At 51.5% G+C, this 17,695-nt stretch overlaps 1 protein-coding gene across 1 annotated transcript in view; it reads left to right on the plus strand.

Moving 5' to 3' along the window:
• Positions 1-3,177: 3,177 nt before the first annotated feature.
• EFHD1 (EF-hand domain family member D1) overlaps positions 3,178-17,695 on the plus strand; it is a 51,502-nt gene continuing 36,984 nt past the window's right edge. The window contains 1 exon segment of the mRNA NM_001257942.1: positions 3,178-3,659. Coding sequence (NP_001244871.1) covers positions 3,370-3,659 — 290 coding nt within the window. The 5' untranslated portion in view covers positions 3,178-3,369.

Raw genomic sequence — 17,695 nt, forward strand, 5'->3', positions numbered from 1 at the left:
CCAAGCATGTTTGAGTCTTTGTCAGGTGCCCGACTGGACACTGGAGAAGAGGAGAAGGAGAACAGGCTTTGAGATGTGGCCGTAACAGTGACCACCTGGAATGGTCACTAGTGAGATACTAACACTTCATTCCGAAGGGTGGCCAGGTGTTGCCTGGTGAATACTGTGGGCCTCTGCTATTTTCCCTCAGGGGTGGGACACAGCTCAGAGGGCATTCTATCCGGGCTGGCTGCCTGGTGGACACAGCCCTCAGTCTTTGCCCCTCGCAGGTGATGTGCCTTTTGAGAGGCACCAGGTGACTGCTCACATTATGCAAGCTCATTAACTTAAAGCGCTCCCTCATTTGGAAACACTTCCATGAAAAAGTGAAATGTTGTTCACAATCCACTCTTATTAATTTCAGAATCTTCAAGGCAGGGCACCGTGGCTCACCCCTGTAATCCCAGCACTTTGGGAGCCTAGGCAGACAAGATCGACAACATAGAGAGATCTCATCTCTATTTAAATTAAGAAAGAAAGAAAAGGAAAAAAAAGTCATTTTTAATTTAAAAAATGTTCAACATTATATTCATAAATAGGAAGAGCTGTTAGATTTTTTAACATGAACTGTTGTAAATTTCAGCATGTAAAAAATGGTTTAAAAATTGTATTACCGGCTGGGCACAGTAGCTCACGCCTGTAATCCTAGCACTTTGGGAAGCCGAGACAGGTGGATTGCTTGGGGCCAGGAGTTCAAAATCAGCCTGGCCAACATGGTGAAACCCTGTCTCTACTAAAAATACAAAAAATTAGCTGGCGTGGTGGTGGGTGCCTGTAATCCCAGCTACTTGGGAGGCTGAGGCAGGAGAATCGCTTGAACCTGGGAGGCGGAGGTTTCAGTGAGCCAAGATCGCACCATACACTCCAGCCTGCGCAACAAGAGCGAAACTCCGTCTCAAAAAAAAAAAAAAAAAAAAAAATTGTATAACCTACTCAAGCAAAATTTCTCTCTCTCTCTCCCTCTCTTTCAGACAAGGTATTACTCTATCACCCAGGCTAGAGTGCAGTGGCATGATCATGGTTCACTGCAGCCTCCACCTCCTGGGCCCAAGTGATCCCAAATAGCTGGGACTACAGGTGCACACTACCACACGTGGCTAATTTTTTTTTTTTTTTTTTGCATTTTTTGTAGACAAAGTTTTGCCAAAGTTTTGCCATGTTGCCCAAGCTGGTCTCAAACCCCTGGGCTCAAGTGATGCACCTGCCTCTGCCTCCCAAAGTGCTGGGATTACAGGTGGGAGCCACGGCGCCCAGCTGCAAAGTTTCTTCCTGATATAGACTATTAAGAATTTTGAACTTTCTTTTTCTTGAGGAGAGCTCAATGGAATATGAAAATTTAACAAAAGAACAAAACCAACCGGGTGCGGTGGCTCATGTCTGTAATGCCAGCACTTTGGGAGGCCGAGGTGGGAGGATCATCTGAGGCTAGGAGTTCATGACCAGCCTAGCCAACATGGCAAAACCCTGTCTCTACCAAAAATACAAAACATTAGCCAGGTGCAGTGGTGGGCGCCTGTAATCCCAGCTACTCAGGAGGCTGAGGCAGGAGAATCACTTGAATCCAGGAGGCAGGGGCTGCAGTGAGCCAAGATCACGCCATTGCACTCCAGCCTAGGAAACAAGAGTGAAACTCCATTTCAAAAAAAAAAAAAAGTTTTTAAAATATAAAATTTAAAAAAATTTTAATTACAAAAAATTTTTGACCTTTTTTCCCTGAAATATGTCACATAAAGTGATCAAAACAGATGTGACAACAAAGGCAACCTCCTAGTCACCACCACCAGGTCAGGAAGTGTAGTGCCCTGTGATGTATTTGCAGGGTTCTCCAATTGCAATTGCATGTGTAAAACCCGTCTTCTCCGTACCAAGTCAAGTTGTTCAGTATGAATGTTAAAGAAAGATTTTTAAACTTTTATTTTAAAAAAGTATTTTCCTTTATAACTTTTTAAAAATAACATTTTAACCCAGGTCCCCCACATGCCCTGCACTCGCATGCCAAAAGCTGGTCCCTGGGTCTCAGACGACCACAGTCCAGCGGGTCGCTGACTCGCCCCAGTCATCAGCCCCCGGTGGGTCAGAGCAGCGTCGTTCTTAAGCGGGGACAGACCCGTGTTTACAAGATTCTCAGTGCTTGGCTGATGTAACAGCGGCATCAGCCTTCCTTGGGGAGAATGACGACTGTATGTTTTTACCCTCTTGTTAAAAATGCTGATTTAATTTTCAAGCTGTTTTTCTCTCTCTCCTTTCTTTTTTCCTCCCTTCCCCCTCCTTCTTCTTCGTTTATTTTTAGAGCCAGGGTCTCACTCTGTCGCCCAGGCTGGAGTGCGGTGGCCTGACCATGGCTCGCTGCAGCCTCGACCTCCCAGACTCAAGCTATCCTCCCACTTCAGCCTCCTGAGTACCTGGGACTACAGACAAGCGCCACTACGCCTGGCTGAATTCTTTAAAAGTTTTTTGTAGAGACGGTCTAACTATGTTGCCCAGTCTGGTCTCGAACTCCTGGGCTCAAAAGATCCCGCCACCTTGGCATCCCCAAGTATTGGGATTGCTGGTGTGAGTCCCCGCGCCAGGTTTCTTCTCTTTCTTGTGGGTTTCACGCAAAAAACCCCGAGTCCCTGAAGCTGCGCTGCTCTCCTGCCTCCAGGGAAAACGGGAGTTTTTTTCTGCTCCTTTGCTCTCCCTCTTTTTTGTTTGCTTATTTGTTTTTAGTATTTTTAGCATGTTTTGGAAACATTTCGTTTCAATGAGTATTTGAAAAGCAGCTCCCCCGCCCCGCGCTCCGGGCGGGCGCCTGCCACTCCTTGACCCCGGGGAGGGTGGGCACCACTCCCAGACGCGGGGGACGCGTGGGTCTCGCCTCCCCCACCCAGCCTGTCCCAGGCCGCGAGCGCTTCCAGTTGGGTTACTGCTGGGGGACGAGAAAGGAACCGCCTGAACAGTGGAGACGCTTTTTCCCGCTACGATTTTCCCCGGAGCGGACAGGGGCAGCAAGGTCGGAGTTGACCCGAGGGTCCCTGCCTGGTCCCGGGGGGACGGCCAGCCTCCCGCCCTGAGCCGCGGGGAGAGGAAGCAGGTCGGGGTCTCCGGGACGCGCAGACACCGGCGGCCTCCTCCCACCAGGCTGGCGGTCCCTGAGCCCTGGCGCCTCCTTAAAGCCGCAGCTCCGCCCCGCCCGCCCCGCCTGCCCATCCTCAGTCCCTCCCAACCGCCGGGTCCTCGCCGCCTTGGCGAAGTGGTGTAGAACCTCGAGACTGCGAGGAGCGCGCCGCCCGCCAGCTCCCTGCGCCCTGTCCCGCGTCCCCGCGTCCCCGCGTCCTGAGATCCGCCGCCATGGCCAGCGAGGAGCTGGCGCGCAAGCTGGAGCGCCGGCTGCGGCGCGAGGAGGCCGAGGAGAGCGGCCCCCAGCTGGCTCCCCTCGGCGCCCCAGCCCGGGAGTCCGAGCCCCCAGCCCGTGCGCCCACGGCCAGCGCCGACGCGGAGCTGAGCGCCCAGCTGAGTCGGCGGCTGGATATTAACGAGGGCGCCGCGCGACCCCGGCGCTGCAGGGTCTTCAACCCCTACACGGAGTTCCCAGAGTTCAGCCGCCGCCTCATCAAGGACCTGGAGAGCATGTTCAAACTGTGAGCTCCCGCTGCGCTCCCTTCGTCCCCGGGATCAGGTTGGGAGCGGGAGGCTTTCTGGCCCGAAGTCCCGGGCCCGGTTTGGGTGGGGAGGGGTCTCGGGATGCAGGTAGCATTTGGCCCAATGCAGCCAGATCTTGCGCGCTCGGGTCTATCTCGGCGGGTGGGGGGACGGGGCTGGACGGGGGGACACCGGGAGCAGGAGCTCTCCGGGAAGGAGCCCAAAAGTTCTCGGCAACCGGCGGGCCCCAGTTCCAGGTCCCCCAACCCCAACCGCTAGTCCCGCCCCCTCCACCCGCCGGTCCGGAGATTTGCTCCGAAAGCAACTTCGAGGAAAGGGAGCCGTCGCTGCGCCTCACCTGCCAGCTTTCACCGTATCCCCCAAGGGAAAAATTAGCCCATGTTGGCCTTTTATCTTTTAAAACAAAAGGGGAAAGTTAATCCTTGGCTGCAGCGCGGGGTTTGATGAACCAGCGGGAGCCTGAGAACGGGGAGTTTGGTAAACTCGTTGTAAGAGATTCAGGACTTTCTTGGAGCAAGCGCGGCCCTGGAGCCTCCTGGGGGGGTCATGGGAACCGAACTTAGCCGCTGGCACCGGTCCGGAGGGGGTCGTTCAGTCCTGCTCTGTGAGCCCCAGTGTGCGGGGAGCCGCCCACCTGGGGAGACACTGAGCCAGAGGCAGGCGATAGAGACCCACTAATCCACCTCGTCGGCCTGGAACCTCCTTGGATCTCAGTTTCCTCATCTGGAGAGTGGGAGCAGTAACGGTCCCTGCCTTTTAAGGCCGAAAAGTATTTTGCACCCGGTAAGCTCTTAACCGAGCTATTAATATTTCCAGAATTGAGCCGAGACCGGAAAAATGCCTGGGGGAGCTGAGGCCGCCGGCCAGGTCATGCTTGGGCGTTTTTAAAAGCGCATGGAATGTGTTTGCCCTCCGCGTGGAGGTTCTATTTAAAGGCGCTGTGGCTGGCGCTGCGTCGCCTGAGCCTCCGCTGCCCCTGCACAGAGGTCTGCAGAGCCGGCACCTGGGAGCCTCCGCCTCCTCTGCCTCCCTGACACCCTGGTTTCTTTGTCTGGCTTCCAGGCACTGATCTGTGGCGTTTCTGGGTCTAGTTTGGACAATTCAGGAAGGCCGAGTGGGGCTAAAGAATGCGACCGGGGCGAAAATGGAAAAGTAATGGATGAGGCAAGCCTTGTTGGAGCCCCTTTGATTTCTCTGGGGTAATGCCTTTCATGGGAAGACTGCCCTGGCCGGGCTGCTCCCAGGCCTTACCAGTTCCTCCCAATCCAGCTAGATTCAGGGCATCTTGGGGAGGGACCTTTATCTTCAAGTTGTCTTGTGGCCACTCAGGCTTCTTTTGTTTTTCCTGCAAAACAATCTTTGGAAAGATCAACTTGTAGTTGGCTATCTAAGAGGGATAAAAAGAGCCCATATGCTCGGAGGGTCTTGGGAGATGAAGCAAGGTGGCATCTGTGAGCAAAACGGTACTGGACCAGGATCAAGCAAAGGGGAGCCGGGCACAGTGGCTTATGGCTGTAATCTCAGAACTTTGGGAGGCCAAGGCCGGCGGATCACCTGGGGTCAGGAGTTCGAGACCAGCCTGGCCAGCATGGTGAAACCCCATCTCTACTAAAAATACAAGAATTAGCCAGGAGTGGTGGCGCGTGCCTGTAGTCCCAGCTACTCGGAGACTGAGGCAGGAGAATTGCTTGAACCCGGGAGGCGGAGGTTGCAGTGAGCGGAGATCACACTATTGCACTCCAACCAGGGTGACAGAGGGAGATTCTGTCTCAAGGGGGAAAAAAAAAAAGCTAAGGGGAAGGCAGTGTGTGGCCTGGGATCCCAGCAGAGCTAACAGTTCAACCAATACTTGGTATTTCTTTCTAGGTTGAGTTTTCTGTCACTTGCAACCAAAATTGGCATAAACGAAAGGGGAATAATTTGGCTGAGGAAACCAAAAAGCCATCACTAGCTTCAGGTATGGCTGGATCTAGGAGCTTAGGTGCTGCCATCAGTGCTTAGTTTCTCTTTCTGTTAAGCCACCTTCCTCTCTGCGTTGTCCCCATTCTCAGATGGCTCATCCTTGGTGGTGGCGGTGTGGCCACAACAGCTTAAATTAATAACGTAAGAATGTTAAAAAACACTAAAGAAAATGTAACACACCAATTTGTTTTCTATTGGATTACCTTCCAGATTTTACTCATTGCAGCAGCAGTCTTGTGAGGCTATGAAAAGCGAGCACTTGGAGGCAGGCTTCCTGGGTTCAAACCCCAGCCCCACCACTTGCTACCTGGAAGGTTCCTTGGGCCTCTTATTTAAAAGCTCTGTGCCATCAGTTTTCCCTTCTGTCAAATGGGAAAGCACAGGACCTGCCATGTGGGGTTATTGTGGGGATTAAATTAATTCATGTACGTGATGCATTTAGCTCCATATTTTAGCCTATGGTGAAGACCCAGTAGATTTTAGCCACTAATTTTTGGATTATCACCTATCTGTAAATTGGGTAAATCTGCACATTTGGCTGGGCGCGGTGGCTCACACCTGTAATCCCAGCGCTTTGGGAGGCTGAGGCGGGCAGATCACAAGGTCAGGAGTTTGAGACCAGCCTGATCAACATGGTGAAACCCCATCTCTACTAAAAATACAAAAATTAACTGGGCATGGTGCCGTGTGCCTGTAATCCCAGCTACTCAGGAGGCTGAGGCGGAAGAATCGCTTAAACCCAGGAGGTGGAGGTTGCAGTGAGCTGAGATCACATCATTGCACTCTAACCTAGGCAATAGAGTGAGACTCCGTCTCAAAAAAATAAAAAAAGTGCACATTTTGTGTTGTTCTTTTTTGTTTAATAATTCACTTTGCTGAGTCCACTTTATCCTTTGAACCTGATTTAGCCCACAGTTTGAGCTGTGGAGTGGTGACCTGGCCTCTTGGTGATTTCCGGGTCCCCGTGGGGGACTGTGTGCTTTGCCCTTCTGGGTTGTGTGGAAGGAACTTGTTAGCTCCTCTGCTACTGGATCAGGTTGTTCATTTCTTAGAGCTGCCTGAATGAAATGCCACAAACTGGGTAGCATAAAACAACAGAAGTGTATCCTCTCGTAGTTCTGGAAACCAGAAGTCTGACAAGTCTGAAACCAAGCTGTCAGCGGGGCTGTGCTGCCCTTGAGGCTCCAGCCAAGACCCCTTCTGTGCCTGTCTCCTGGCTTCTGGTGGTTGCCAGAATCCTTGGTGTTCCTTGTGGTATGGATGCATCACCCTAATCTCTGCTACCCTGAGCTCCTGGTGCTCTCCCTGTGTGTGTTTCTGTGTCTTCACATGGTTTTGTTTTGTTTTGTTTTGTTTTTTGAGACAGTCTCGCTCTATCACCCAGGCTGGAGTGCAGTGGCTGTATCTTGGCTCACTGCAAGCTCCACCTTCCAGGTTCACACCATTCTCCTGCCTCAACCTCCCAAGCAGCTGGGACTACAGGTGCCCGCCACCACGCCCGGCTAATTTTTTTGTATTTTTAGTAGAGACGGTGTTTCAACGTGTTAGCCAGAACGGTCTCGATCTCCTCACCTCATGATCTGCCCACCTCGGCCTCCCAAAGTGCTGGGATTACAGGCATGAGCCATGGCGCCCGGCTCACATGGCCTTCTTGTAAGGATCCCAGTCACTGGATTTAGGACCCCCCCCTAATCCAGTATGACCTCATCTTAATTTAACTTTTAAATCTCTAAAGACCCTATTTCCTGATAAGGTCACATTCTGATGTTCTGGGTAGACATGAATTTTGGCGGGGGATGGGGTGGGGTTGGGGGCACTATTCAGCTGAGAGTAGGGAGTGAGAAATGCTGCCCAGAGCTTGAGCACCATCTCTGGAGCCTCATCCAAGGAAGCTTCTGGATTTAGGGAGGTCAGAATCTCAGATTTATCCAAAGCCAGTATGACTCCCACCCCTGTCAGAAAAAGGATGTCTTCCCAATGCACAACTCTGATTCAAGTGGATTCACTACCTAACTATAAAAACAAAACTGGCCAGGCACGGGCCTCACACCTGTAATCCCAGCACTTTGGGAGGCCGAGGTGGGTGGATCACCTGAGGTCAGGAGTTCGAGACCAGCCTGGTCAACATACTGAAACCCTGTCTCTACTAAAAGTACAAAATTAGCCGGGCATGGTGGCAGGCGTCTGTAATCCCAGCTACATGGGAAACTGAGGCAAGAGAATCGCTTGAACCCAGGAGGTGGAGGTTACAGTGAACCGAGATCATGCCATTGCACTCCAGCCAGGGCAACAAGCATGAAACTTTGTCTCAAAAAAACAAAACAAAACAAAAAAAACCAACAGAACCCACACAACACCCCTCTTCATGCCAGAAACACGCCTATTTTCAGCAAGAATTTAAATTTTTTTTTTTTTTTTGAGATGGAGTCTCACTTGCCACCCAGGCTAGAGTACAGTGGCACGATCTTGGCTCACTGCAACCTCCACCTCCCGGGTTCAAGCAATTCTCCTGCCTCGGCCTCCTGAGTAGCTGGGACTACAGGTGCGCGCCACTATGCCTGGGTAATTTTTGTATTTTTAGTAGAAACGGGGTTTCACCATGTTGGCCAGCCTGGTCTTGAACGCCTGACCTCAAATAATCCACTGGCCTCAGTCTCCCAAAGTGTTAGAATTACACGCGTGAGCCACTGCGCCTGGCTTAAGAATTTCACTTTTAAGCAGTTTCTAGATTCACGTTCTGATGTCGCCTTAGTTCATTGGGCCCCTTACAGTGTGTAACCTGATTAGACCAGTACAAAGTACACCCAGTCTTTTTGTTTGGGGCTAGAAAGATTCATACAGATACTGGGAGACATGCTTTGATCGTTTAAATTTGATTTTCCTATTTAAAAGTATTTGGCTTAGGGATTTCTTACATTTTCTTTTCTTTTTTTTTTTTTTTTGAGACGGAGTCTCACGCTGTTGCCCAGGCTGGAGTGCAGTGGCGCGATCTCGGCTCACTGCAAGCTCCGCCTCCCGGGTTCCCGCCATTCTCCTGCCTCAGCCTCCTGAGTAGCTGGGACTACAGGCGCCCGCCACCGCGCCCGGCTAATTTTTTGTATTTTTAGTAGAGACGGGGTTTCACTGTGGTCTCGATCTCCTGACCTTGTGATCCGCCCGCCTCGGCCTCCCAAAGTGCTGGGATTACAGGCTTGAGCCACCGCGCCCGGCCTCTTACATTTTCAAGGCTTAAAAAAACTGGATCCTTCCCAGCCTCTGAGTTTGTTGGGTTCTTGGAGTGGTGTCCTTTGTCTTTGGGTCCTTAGGACCTAACAAATGAGGCTGGCTTCTAAATGGTGTGTTGTAGAAGAAAGAGGGTTTTCTAATGAGTGTGGGAAGCCAGAGGCATCATCAGCCCGGCCGGAGAAAGTTCCCTCTCCATTTCCAAGCCTGTTACTGGATAGCCTGAGCCAAGAGAATAGTGGCCTGATTTTAAAAGAATGAGAAGGCCCAGAAGAAACTGACTCTACAGTGTAACGTGAGCTGGTGGAGCAGTCAAGGTTAGACAGGAAATTTTAATTACGCTGGACTTATCTGGAGGCCTCTTTCAAAGGGAGGCAATGAGGGCAGCCACTTAAAGGCAGAACCCCAATGCAACATCTTAAAATGCAGCTGCGAGGTTTTTGCAGCATACTAAAAGCTTGTGTTTCAATTCCCCAAAGAGAGGGTGGGAAGAGGAACATTTGGCTATGGGAAAGCTGTCTTTTTCTTAAGAATCTGAAACGGTGATGTCATGGATGTCCTGCCAGTGCCAGAGTTCCGCATTACCAAGACACCAGTGAATCCCAAAAAGGTGAGGCTGTCGTGGAATCCGTCATTTCTCGTCCCTTCTTGTCTCCCAGTTTCTTTTTCTCCTCCTTAGTCTTGTCTCTAAAGGAGGGAGAAGTGGGTGTAGATTTGGAAGGCTGGGAATTTTCCAAAGAGGTAAAGTGAGCCTCTTGGGGAGGCTTACTGGGGAGGTAGAGGTGAGGCTGCCTGCATACTGGCATCCTAATCTTTTAAGTGAATTGACTCTAGAAATGGGAAAGATGGATGGAAATAAAAGGAAGAAGTTAAGTGCTTTCTTTTTCCTTGGAGAAAGGCAAGAGGTACTGACCTGTCCTGGCTGTAGCTTCAGTCAACAGTGATCACCTTACATGGGAAATTTTCTCACCTGCACTGGAGTTTGCACATTTGACAATTCTGAATTGGGGGGTAGGGTAAGAGGACCTAGGGTTTGTCTGAATTCTGGAGGAGAGCTTTAGGTCAGCCTTCTGTTTTCGGTCTTAGTCTCTGGCAGAAAGACCCCATGACTTGGAACTGTGTCTCAGACTGGTTTAAGTGCTGGCTGCTTTTACTTGCCGGTACGCATGATTAACCCATGTAGGAGGAGCTGGAAGGAGCTTCCACAGTTGCTGGTGGGTTCATCTTTGTAGGGAGTTCCCTCTTCCTCCTCCTTCCTCGCTCCCCACCTCCCTCTCCCTGGGATGTCTGTTCCACCATCCTTGTTACGAGCCATTGAATTTTATGAGAGTTTGAATAATGGGAATGTGAAGTTGAGTGATGAAAACAGTTATGAAAGTCTTACATTATACAAAAAGAGAAAAGTCCTTTCCCCCTTCTTCCTTGAAGATTATTTAAAAGTGCCTGATTTCAAAGCGGTAAGGTCCAGGAGACTCTAACTTTTTTTTTTTTTTCTTTTCTCAAGACAGGGTCTTGCCATGTTGCCTAGGCTGGTCTTGAACTCCTAGGCTCAGGTGATTCTCCTGTCTCAAAGTGCTGGGATCATAGGCATGGGCTACTTCACCTGGCCAGACATAACACACACACACTCTCTCTTCCTTAAATGTTGCATACCAACCAAACTAACTTTATACCCTCAGCTCCGTGGTACACCCTGGACCAACTAGTATACAGGAATACTTCTTCCATTGACCTACAGGGTGTTTGATTGGCATTGGGCTATGTTCTGCATGGGTTCATGGTGTGGCTGAGCTAGTGGGTCTCCAAAGATGTGCCAAATGGCCTAAGAGTCCACAGATCAGGTCTTGGGAGCTAGAGGGTGCCAGGCTGTCCACAATTGATGTTCATCTTAGTTAGGAGCCCAGCACACCCTCAGGGCACTGACATCTGGGCTTGGCACACGTTTGTCTTTAGCTCTAGGCTTCACAAACCTCTGTATATCATGTGCAACCTCACACACTCACACATGCCTTCCTGCGTGCTCACTCACTAGCTCACTCCCACAGCCACTCTTCGGGTGAGGCTGTCGTGGACCCACCTGTCATGACTCACTGCCCTTGGCCTCCTCCACATTTTACAGCCCTCCCAGAACACACCTCTATAGCCTCCTCCTGCTTCTGTGTTCCCTGACTGTTGGTGGCCAAAGGGCATCATTGATCCTAAATCCTAGACGCTTCTTGGCAGGGGACACACCTTGAGTTATTGGCGCATGGACCATGATTCTCCATTCCCAGCAAGATGAAACCTGACCTGTGGTCAGTGACCTGCCGAGACATGGCCTTCCATGTTCCAAGGCTGCAGAGGTTCTGTGGTACCCGCAGTCCAACTGGTAAACAGGAATACTTCTTCCACTGACCTACGGGGACTTTGATTGGCATGGGGCTACGTTATGCATGGGTTCATATTGTGGCTGAGCTAGTGGGTCTCTAAAGATGGGCCGAATGACCTAAGAGTCCACTTAAGTCTCCTCCAGTGTTCCCAGCTCTGGGCTCCTCTGGCCAGCACTGTCTATACGTCTGCTAGTGTGTACTCCTATGGTACCATATCATGATGATGATGACGATGATCACCATGCCCCTTTCCAGCCTGCTGCGAGCTATTCATTCATGCATTCATTTTTTCATTCATTTAACTAAGCACCTGCCGGGTGCCAGATTATACATACTTGTATAATCTGGAAGGGTCTTGGCCCTTGAGAAGCTCAACAAATGCTGACAGCAAGCTGGATGTAACATGATGCTGTTTGGCCGGGAGGGATGTCACTCCCCGAGAAGCCACCCACCACCTACATACAGGACACTCCAGTAGCTGAGCAGACCCTGAGAGGATGTGGGGGTTGGGGACACTCTGACCTCAGGCTGCTGCGTTCAAAGCAGGGGCTCCTGGTCGTTCTGGGCACAGCCATGGAGGAGCAGCCACCGAGGACTGTGAAGGGATTCAGGCCCTGGGTGGAGGTGGCAGCGAAGGCCTTCGGGATGAACCTCCTGGAGACAGAGAATGGGGGCTGAGAACTTGATCTGGGTGGTGAGTGCTTGACCTTGGATGGCAGAAGGAGGGCAGTGAGGGCTCAAGGAAAGGAAGCTGCAGCCGTCGGGAAGCAAGAGCCTTCTCATGGTGGGAGTTAGTACTATTATTATTATTTTTTGAAACAGGTTCTCTCTCTGTCTCCCAGGCTGGAGTGCAGTGGCACAATCTTGGCCCACAGCAACCTCTGCCTCCCGGGCTCAAGTGATCCTCCCACCTTAGCCTCCTGAGTAACTGGGATTACAGGCACGACCACCACGCCTGGCTAATTTTTGTATTTTTTTGTAGAGACAGGGTTTTGCCATGTTGCCCAGGCTGGTCCTGGGCTCAAGTGATCCGCCCGCCTCTGCCCCCCAAAGTATTGGTTACAGGCATGTGCCACTGCACCTGGCCACGATCGGAGTTACTGAGAAATGGAACGAAAGGTCTTGCAAGGTGGTGAGCTGCACTCTCTGGAGTTTCACTGAAAGAGAGGTGCTCTGACACCCTGGTGTGAGAGGCTTGCAGTTAGGAAGGGCCGAAAACTTATGGAGGGTAGGAGATGGGCTGTCTGACTTTCAAGTTTCTTTCTAGGCCATGGGTGGGCAAACTTGTTCTGTAAAGGGCCAGATAATCCATCTGTTTGGCTTTGGGCCCTAAGGTTTCTGTTGTCCCTCTGCAGCCTGCCATTGTGATATGAAAGCAGCCACAGGCAATATGCAAATGGATTGGCATGGCTGTGTTCCTGTAACAGCTGGTGAGCATGATTTGGCCTGCATGCCGATGTTAGCCAGTCCCCATGCTAGGCAGTCACTTTAGAATCTCGAATCCAGAGCCTGGTCTCATTTGTCCCCTTTCTTACTTCTTGGCCTTTCCTCCCATCAGTGGCCTCAGGTTCAGAGGGGACACAGTGGAAGCCTGGTGTCCCCCCAGTTGGGTAGGCAGCGTAGTGAGGCCTGAGTTCCAGGACCCCAGAGCTGCTTTTGGAAGATTAGCACTGGAGAAGGAGCAGGACCTGCATCTGCTTCTTCTGCGGGCTAAGGAGGCCTGGCAGCTGGTGCTCGCAGCCGGAGTCCGGGGTAATACTCCCCACCCTAGGAAGGCTTGCCTTCCTATGGCTTCCCCTGAGAGGTGGTCCCTGGTATGTTTGAGCTTAAAAACTCCCAATGAAAAAGACAAATGAGGCCGGGCGCGGTGGCTCACGCCTGTAATCCCGGCACTTTGGGAGGCCGAGGTGGGTGGATCAGAAGGTCAGGAGCTTGAGACCAGCCTGGCCAACATAGTGACACCCCGTCTCTACTAAAAATACAAAATTAGCAGAGTGTGGTGGCGGGCGCCTGTAATCCCAGCTACTTGGGAGGCTAAGGCAGGAGAATCACTTGAACCCTGGGAAGCAGAGGTTGCAGTGAGCCAAGATTGTAGCACTGCACTCCAGCCTGGGCAACAGAGTGAGACTCTGTCTCAAAAAAAAAAAAAAAAAAAAGACACATGAAAAACAAAAGTTAATTAGCCTTGGGTATCTGCTTACTTGAGCCCCGTGTTTGGAGCAGGAGCTCTTGACCTCCGATCTTGGAACTCTCACCAACTGTGTGTGGAATCGCACTGTCACACCTGCTGGGAGACCTTGCTTCTCAAGGGGGTGTACGGCTCCTCACCCCAGGAAAATTTGAGATCTACTGGTTTGGAGGGAAATGGGAGATAAGAATCTTATGACTTAAGGAAAACTTATTTTTCGTTATCAAATTATAATATTCTCCATTTAAAATTTCCTTTAAAACAGTAAAGATCTTTAGGAAGCAGAGAGTGGAAGCCGATGCTGTTCTGTTCCCCAGGGTCCCCTCCAGCTGGTTGGATACATGTTCTTACACAAGATTGTAAGAGACGATCTCTGCTGTTCTGCCCGTATTACTTGGGAGGCCTTTGGCTCAAGTGATGGAAAACTCTGCCCCAAACTCACTAATGAATAAAGAAATGGATCATCTCATGAATGAGGGCATCCAGAGGACAAGGGTGGCCTTGGGGCAATGGTTGGTTGCTGCTGTCATCCAGGACTTGGGTTCCGTCCTCTGTCCTCTGCCACCCTCTGTGCTGGCGTCAAGGTAGCAAGGTGCGAGGTTCCCCGAGTCACATCAGCTGCAACAAAATCCAGAGGCAGGAAAGACCTACGGTTCTTCTAAACAATGAGGAAATTAGAGCGTAGGCAGCTAGAAGTGAAAGAAAAAAGATAGAAAGAAAAACATAAACGATGAGGAAATCTTCCTGTGTGTGTGCCACAAGCCGGCCTCTGGCACCCCATCCCCAGCACTAGGTCACGGGCCCATCCATCCAGGGTGGTTTCTGTTCCCTGAGGGGTGGAGCCAAAACAGGGCTCTGTTAGTGAGGAAGGAGAGGTGAGTTTTTACCGAATGGTGTTCCATGGCTCTTTTCTGTCCATCTGTGTGTTTTGTTTTTGTTTGTTTGTTTTGTTTTTTGAGACAGGGTCTTGCTCTATCATCCAGGCTGAAGTGAAGTGGTGCGATCATGGCTCACTGCAGCCTCCACCTCCTGGGCTCAAGCCATCCTTCTGCCTGAGTCCCTCCCACCCCAACACCTGGCTAATTTTTTCTTTTTTTTAGTAGAGATGGAGTTTCACCATGTTGCCGAGGCTGGTCTCAAACTCCTGGGCTCAAGCAGTCTACCCACCTTGGCCTCCCAATGTCCATCTGTGTTGTTGTTGTTGTTGTTGTTGTTGTTGTTGTTTGAAGCAGTCTTGCTCTGTCACCCAGGCTGGAGTGCAGTGGCAAGATTCAGCCTCCAAAAATGCAACCTCCGCCTCCTGGGTTCAAGTGACCCGCCCCCCCCCCCCAGCCTCCGGAGTAGCTGGGATTATAGGGCGTGCTACCACCCCAGCTCATCTGTGTTTCTGTGTACATGGGAGGGTCTTTTGATGTCGGGCTTGGTTTCTGGAGGCCAGGCAGGGAGCAGTCCATTCCTGGGGGCTCCCGAAGACCAAATGCAGAGGTCTTTCCTGCGGAACGTCTGTCATTTTCCCTGGGATTCCCTGTGATTTTTCTCTTGCCTGTGGGGGTGGACCCACAGCTAGGGGTGCTGTGTGTGCATCTGGTGATGGGTGAGCTGTCTGTGTCGACCACTCCCTAGGCCAGCTTTCAGTGAACCCTCCCCTTCCATCTCTTGTCGCCCTTCCACCCTCCAAAGCGCCTGACATGGTGGACCCGCCCCCTGGCTTTGGAGGGCTGATCATTCCGCCTCACCCTCCTGGCTGCTCACTGTCTTGGAAAACTGTTGGCTGCTACCCTGTGTCTCCCCAGACCCCCTCCCCAAACCTCTTTTATTCTTTTTCTCATCGGGGGTGCCATGCCTCTGATTTTGTCTCCTCTTAGAAGAGGCTCCAGCTGCTACCTTTGGCCGGGAGTTGCCATGCCTTGATGGTCCTCATTCCTTTAGTGGCTCCTGGGCTTCTGTGGCTAAGGGCCCTTCTGTTGGCTTGGAGGCCTTTGTACAAGTCATGTGTGAGCATGTGTTAGGGGGTGTTCTGGGCTGGTTTTCTTTTCTTTCTTTTATTTATTTTTTATTTTTGAGACAGTCTCACTCTGTTGCCCAGGCTGGAATGCAATGGCGCGATCTCGGCTCACTGCAATCTCCGCCTCCTGGGTTCAAGCAATTCTCTGCCTCAGCCTCCCAGGTAGCTGGGGTTATGGGCACCCACTGCCATGCCTGGTTAATTTTTTGTATTTTTAGTAGAGATGGGGTTTCACCATCTTGGCCAGGCCATCGTGATCCACCTGTCTTGGCCTCCCAAAGTGCTGGGATTACAGGCGTGAGCCACTGCGCCTGGCTTAATTTTTTTTTTTTTTTTTTTTTCTTTTAAGAGATAGGTCTTTGTTGCCCAGGATGGTCTTGAACTCCTGGGTTCAAGTGATCCTCCTGCCTCAGCCTCCCAAAATGCTGAAATTAGAGGTGTGAGCCACCATGCTGGCCTGCTTTTATTATTTTTTAGTCTTAGCCTAGCACACCCTACTGCCCGATTGCGTTGCTGAATGAGGGTAAAGTCTTTGGTTTTGGAGCTCAGACCTGGGTTGCCAGTGACAGCGGCAGCCTCCTTCCAGGCCAGGCAGAGCCCTGAAGCGGGCTGGGCGTCCACATCCAAGGCAGACTCACCCTCAGCCCTATGCCACAGATCCGGTTTTCAGGAAGTAGGATGTTCAGGACTTACAAATGGCCTTGTGCCCAAGGCTAGCCGCTCTGCCCCTTCCGGGTGGTGAAACAGCAGAGGCCCCCACCCCACAGGGCTGTGGCTGATCCTAGCTTTCGGGTTAGACATCTCCACCCCCAGGTTTCCCCAGCACCCCTCACTGAGCACCCACTGTGCCTTGGGACAGCCCTGATCAAAAACATCTGGATGCTGACAGCCCTCACTCTTTGCCCATGGGGACCCAGCGAACTCTCTTGCGGCCTTGGAGAAGTGCTGGCCTCTGATGCTGTCCTGTTTGCCTTTGGTGCTGACAGGCTCTCTGCCTCCTCTCTAAATGCCTCGTGCTCTCCACCCTGTGATGGCTGACTTCACGGAGCATTGGGTGTCCCTAATGCCACCTAGGGGCCCCACTGACAAAGCCGACTGTGTGCAGGGCTGTGCTTAGCGATTTCCACATGGAAACTCATGCTTCACGACACTCCAAAGTGGGTACGATATCAGACCCCATTTCACAGATGAGGAAACTGAGGCACAGAGAAGCCAGGACACTCACCTAAAGTCACACACCTTGTAAGCTGTAGAGCTGGGATTTGAATGAACCCAAGTGGCCTGTACTCTTGTCCAGTGTCACATGCCCGTCTCACTAATGTCATTCCCACCTCCCAGTTTTCCAGCCTCCAAATCTTGGCCTTCCCTGACACCATCCCCTGCATAGCCAGGCAGGGCCTTGCCTGGCACAGTCTCTGCAGGCAGCCTGACCTCCAGGCCCTGTTGGACCACCTGCCCTGAGCCTGTAGCAGCTGCCTCAGACCTGGCCTCCCCCATCCGTGCAACACGTTTTAGCTGGATGGACCTCACCAGAGCCCAGATCTCATTACCTTGCTTCCCTCTTCAGAAGTTATTTTGAGTTGGGGTGGGGCAATACACAACATTCAGTAGCTCCCTATTGCCCAAGGAAAAAAGTCTAGACTCCTCATGTGGACCCTTAAGGCCCTCTCCAGTCGGCTGTTACAGTCTTCTCTCTCTCTGGTTCCCCCCACCCAGGCCTTGCTCTCACTGAGCTGAATGGCCCCCACAGCCTGTCTCCTGTAACCCTGCAGTTCCTAGTTGATTACACTTAGGTCTGTCCATTGTCTGTTATTGCTATTTATTGCTGATTCTCTCTCTTCTTTTCTCTTCTTTTTTTTTTTTGAGACAGTGTTTCACTCTGTCGCCCAGGCTGGAGTACAGTGGCATGATCTTGGCTCACTGCAACCTCTGCCTCCTGGGTTCAAGCTGTTCTCCTGCCTCAGCTTCCTAGTAGCTGAGATTACAGGCATATGCCACCATGCCCAGCTAATTTTTGTATTTTTAGTAGAGATGGGGTTTCACTATGTTGGCCAGGCTGGTCTTGAACTCCTGACCTCAGGTGATCCCCACCCACCTCAGTCCCGCAAAGTGCTGGGATTACAGGCGTGAGCCACTGTGCCCTGCTGGTTATTGCTGATTCTTATGAAGCTCCCTCCCGCTCCAGATTTTCCCTGGGAAAGCAGAGACAGAATGTTCATGGCCAAAAGTGGCTAACCGCTTCCTGCAGTCCCCATGCCCGGCCCAGGG

Source organism: Macaca mulatta, chromosome 12, assembly GCF_049350105.2.
Source record: "Macaca mulatta isolate MMU2019108-1 chromosome 12, T2T-MMU8v2.0, whole genome shotgun sequence".
Taxonomy (NCBI): domain Eukaryota; kingdom Metazoa; phylum Chordata; class Mammalia; order Primates; family Cercopithecidae; genus Macaca; species Macaca mulatta.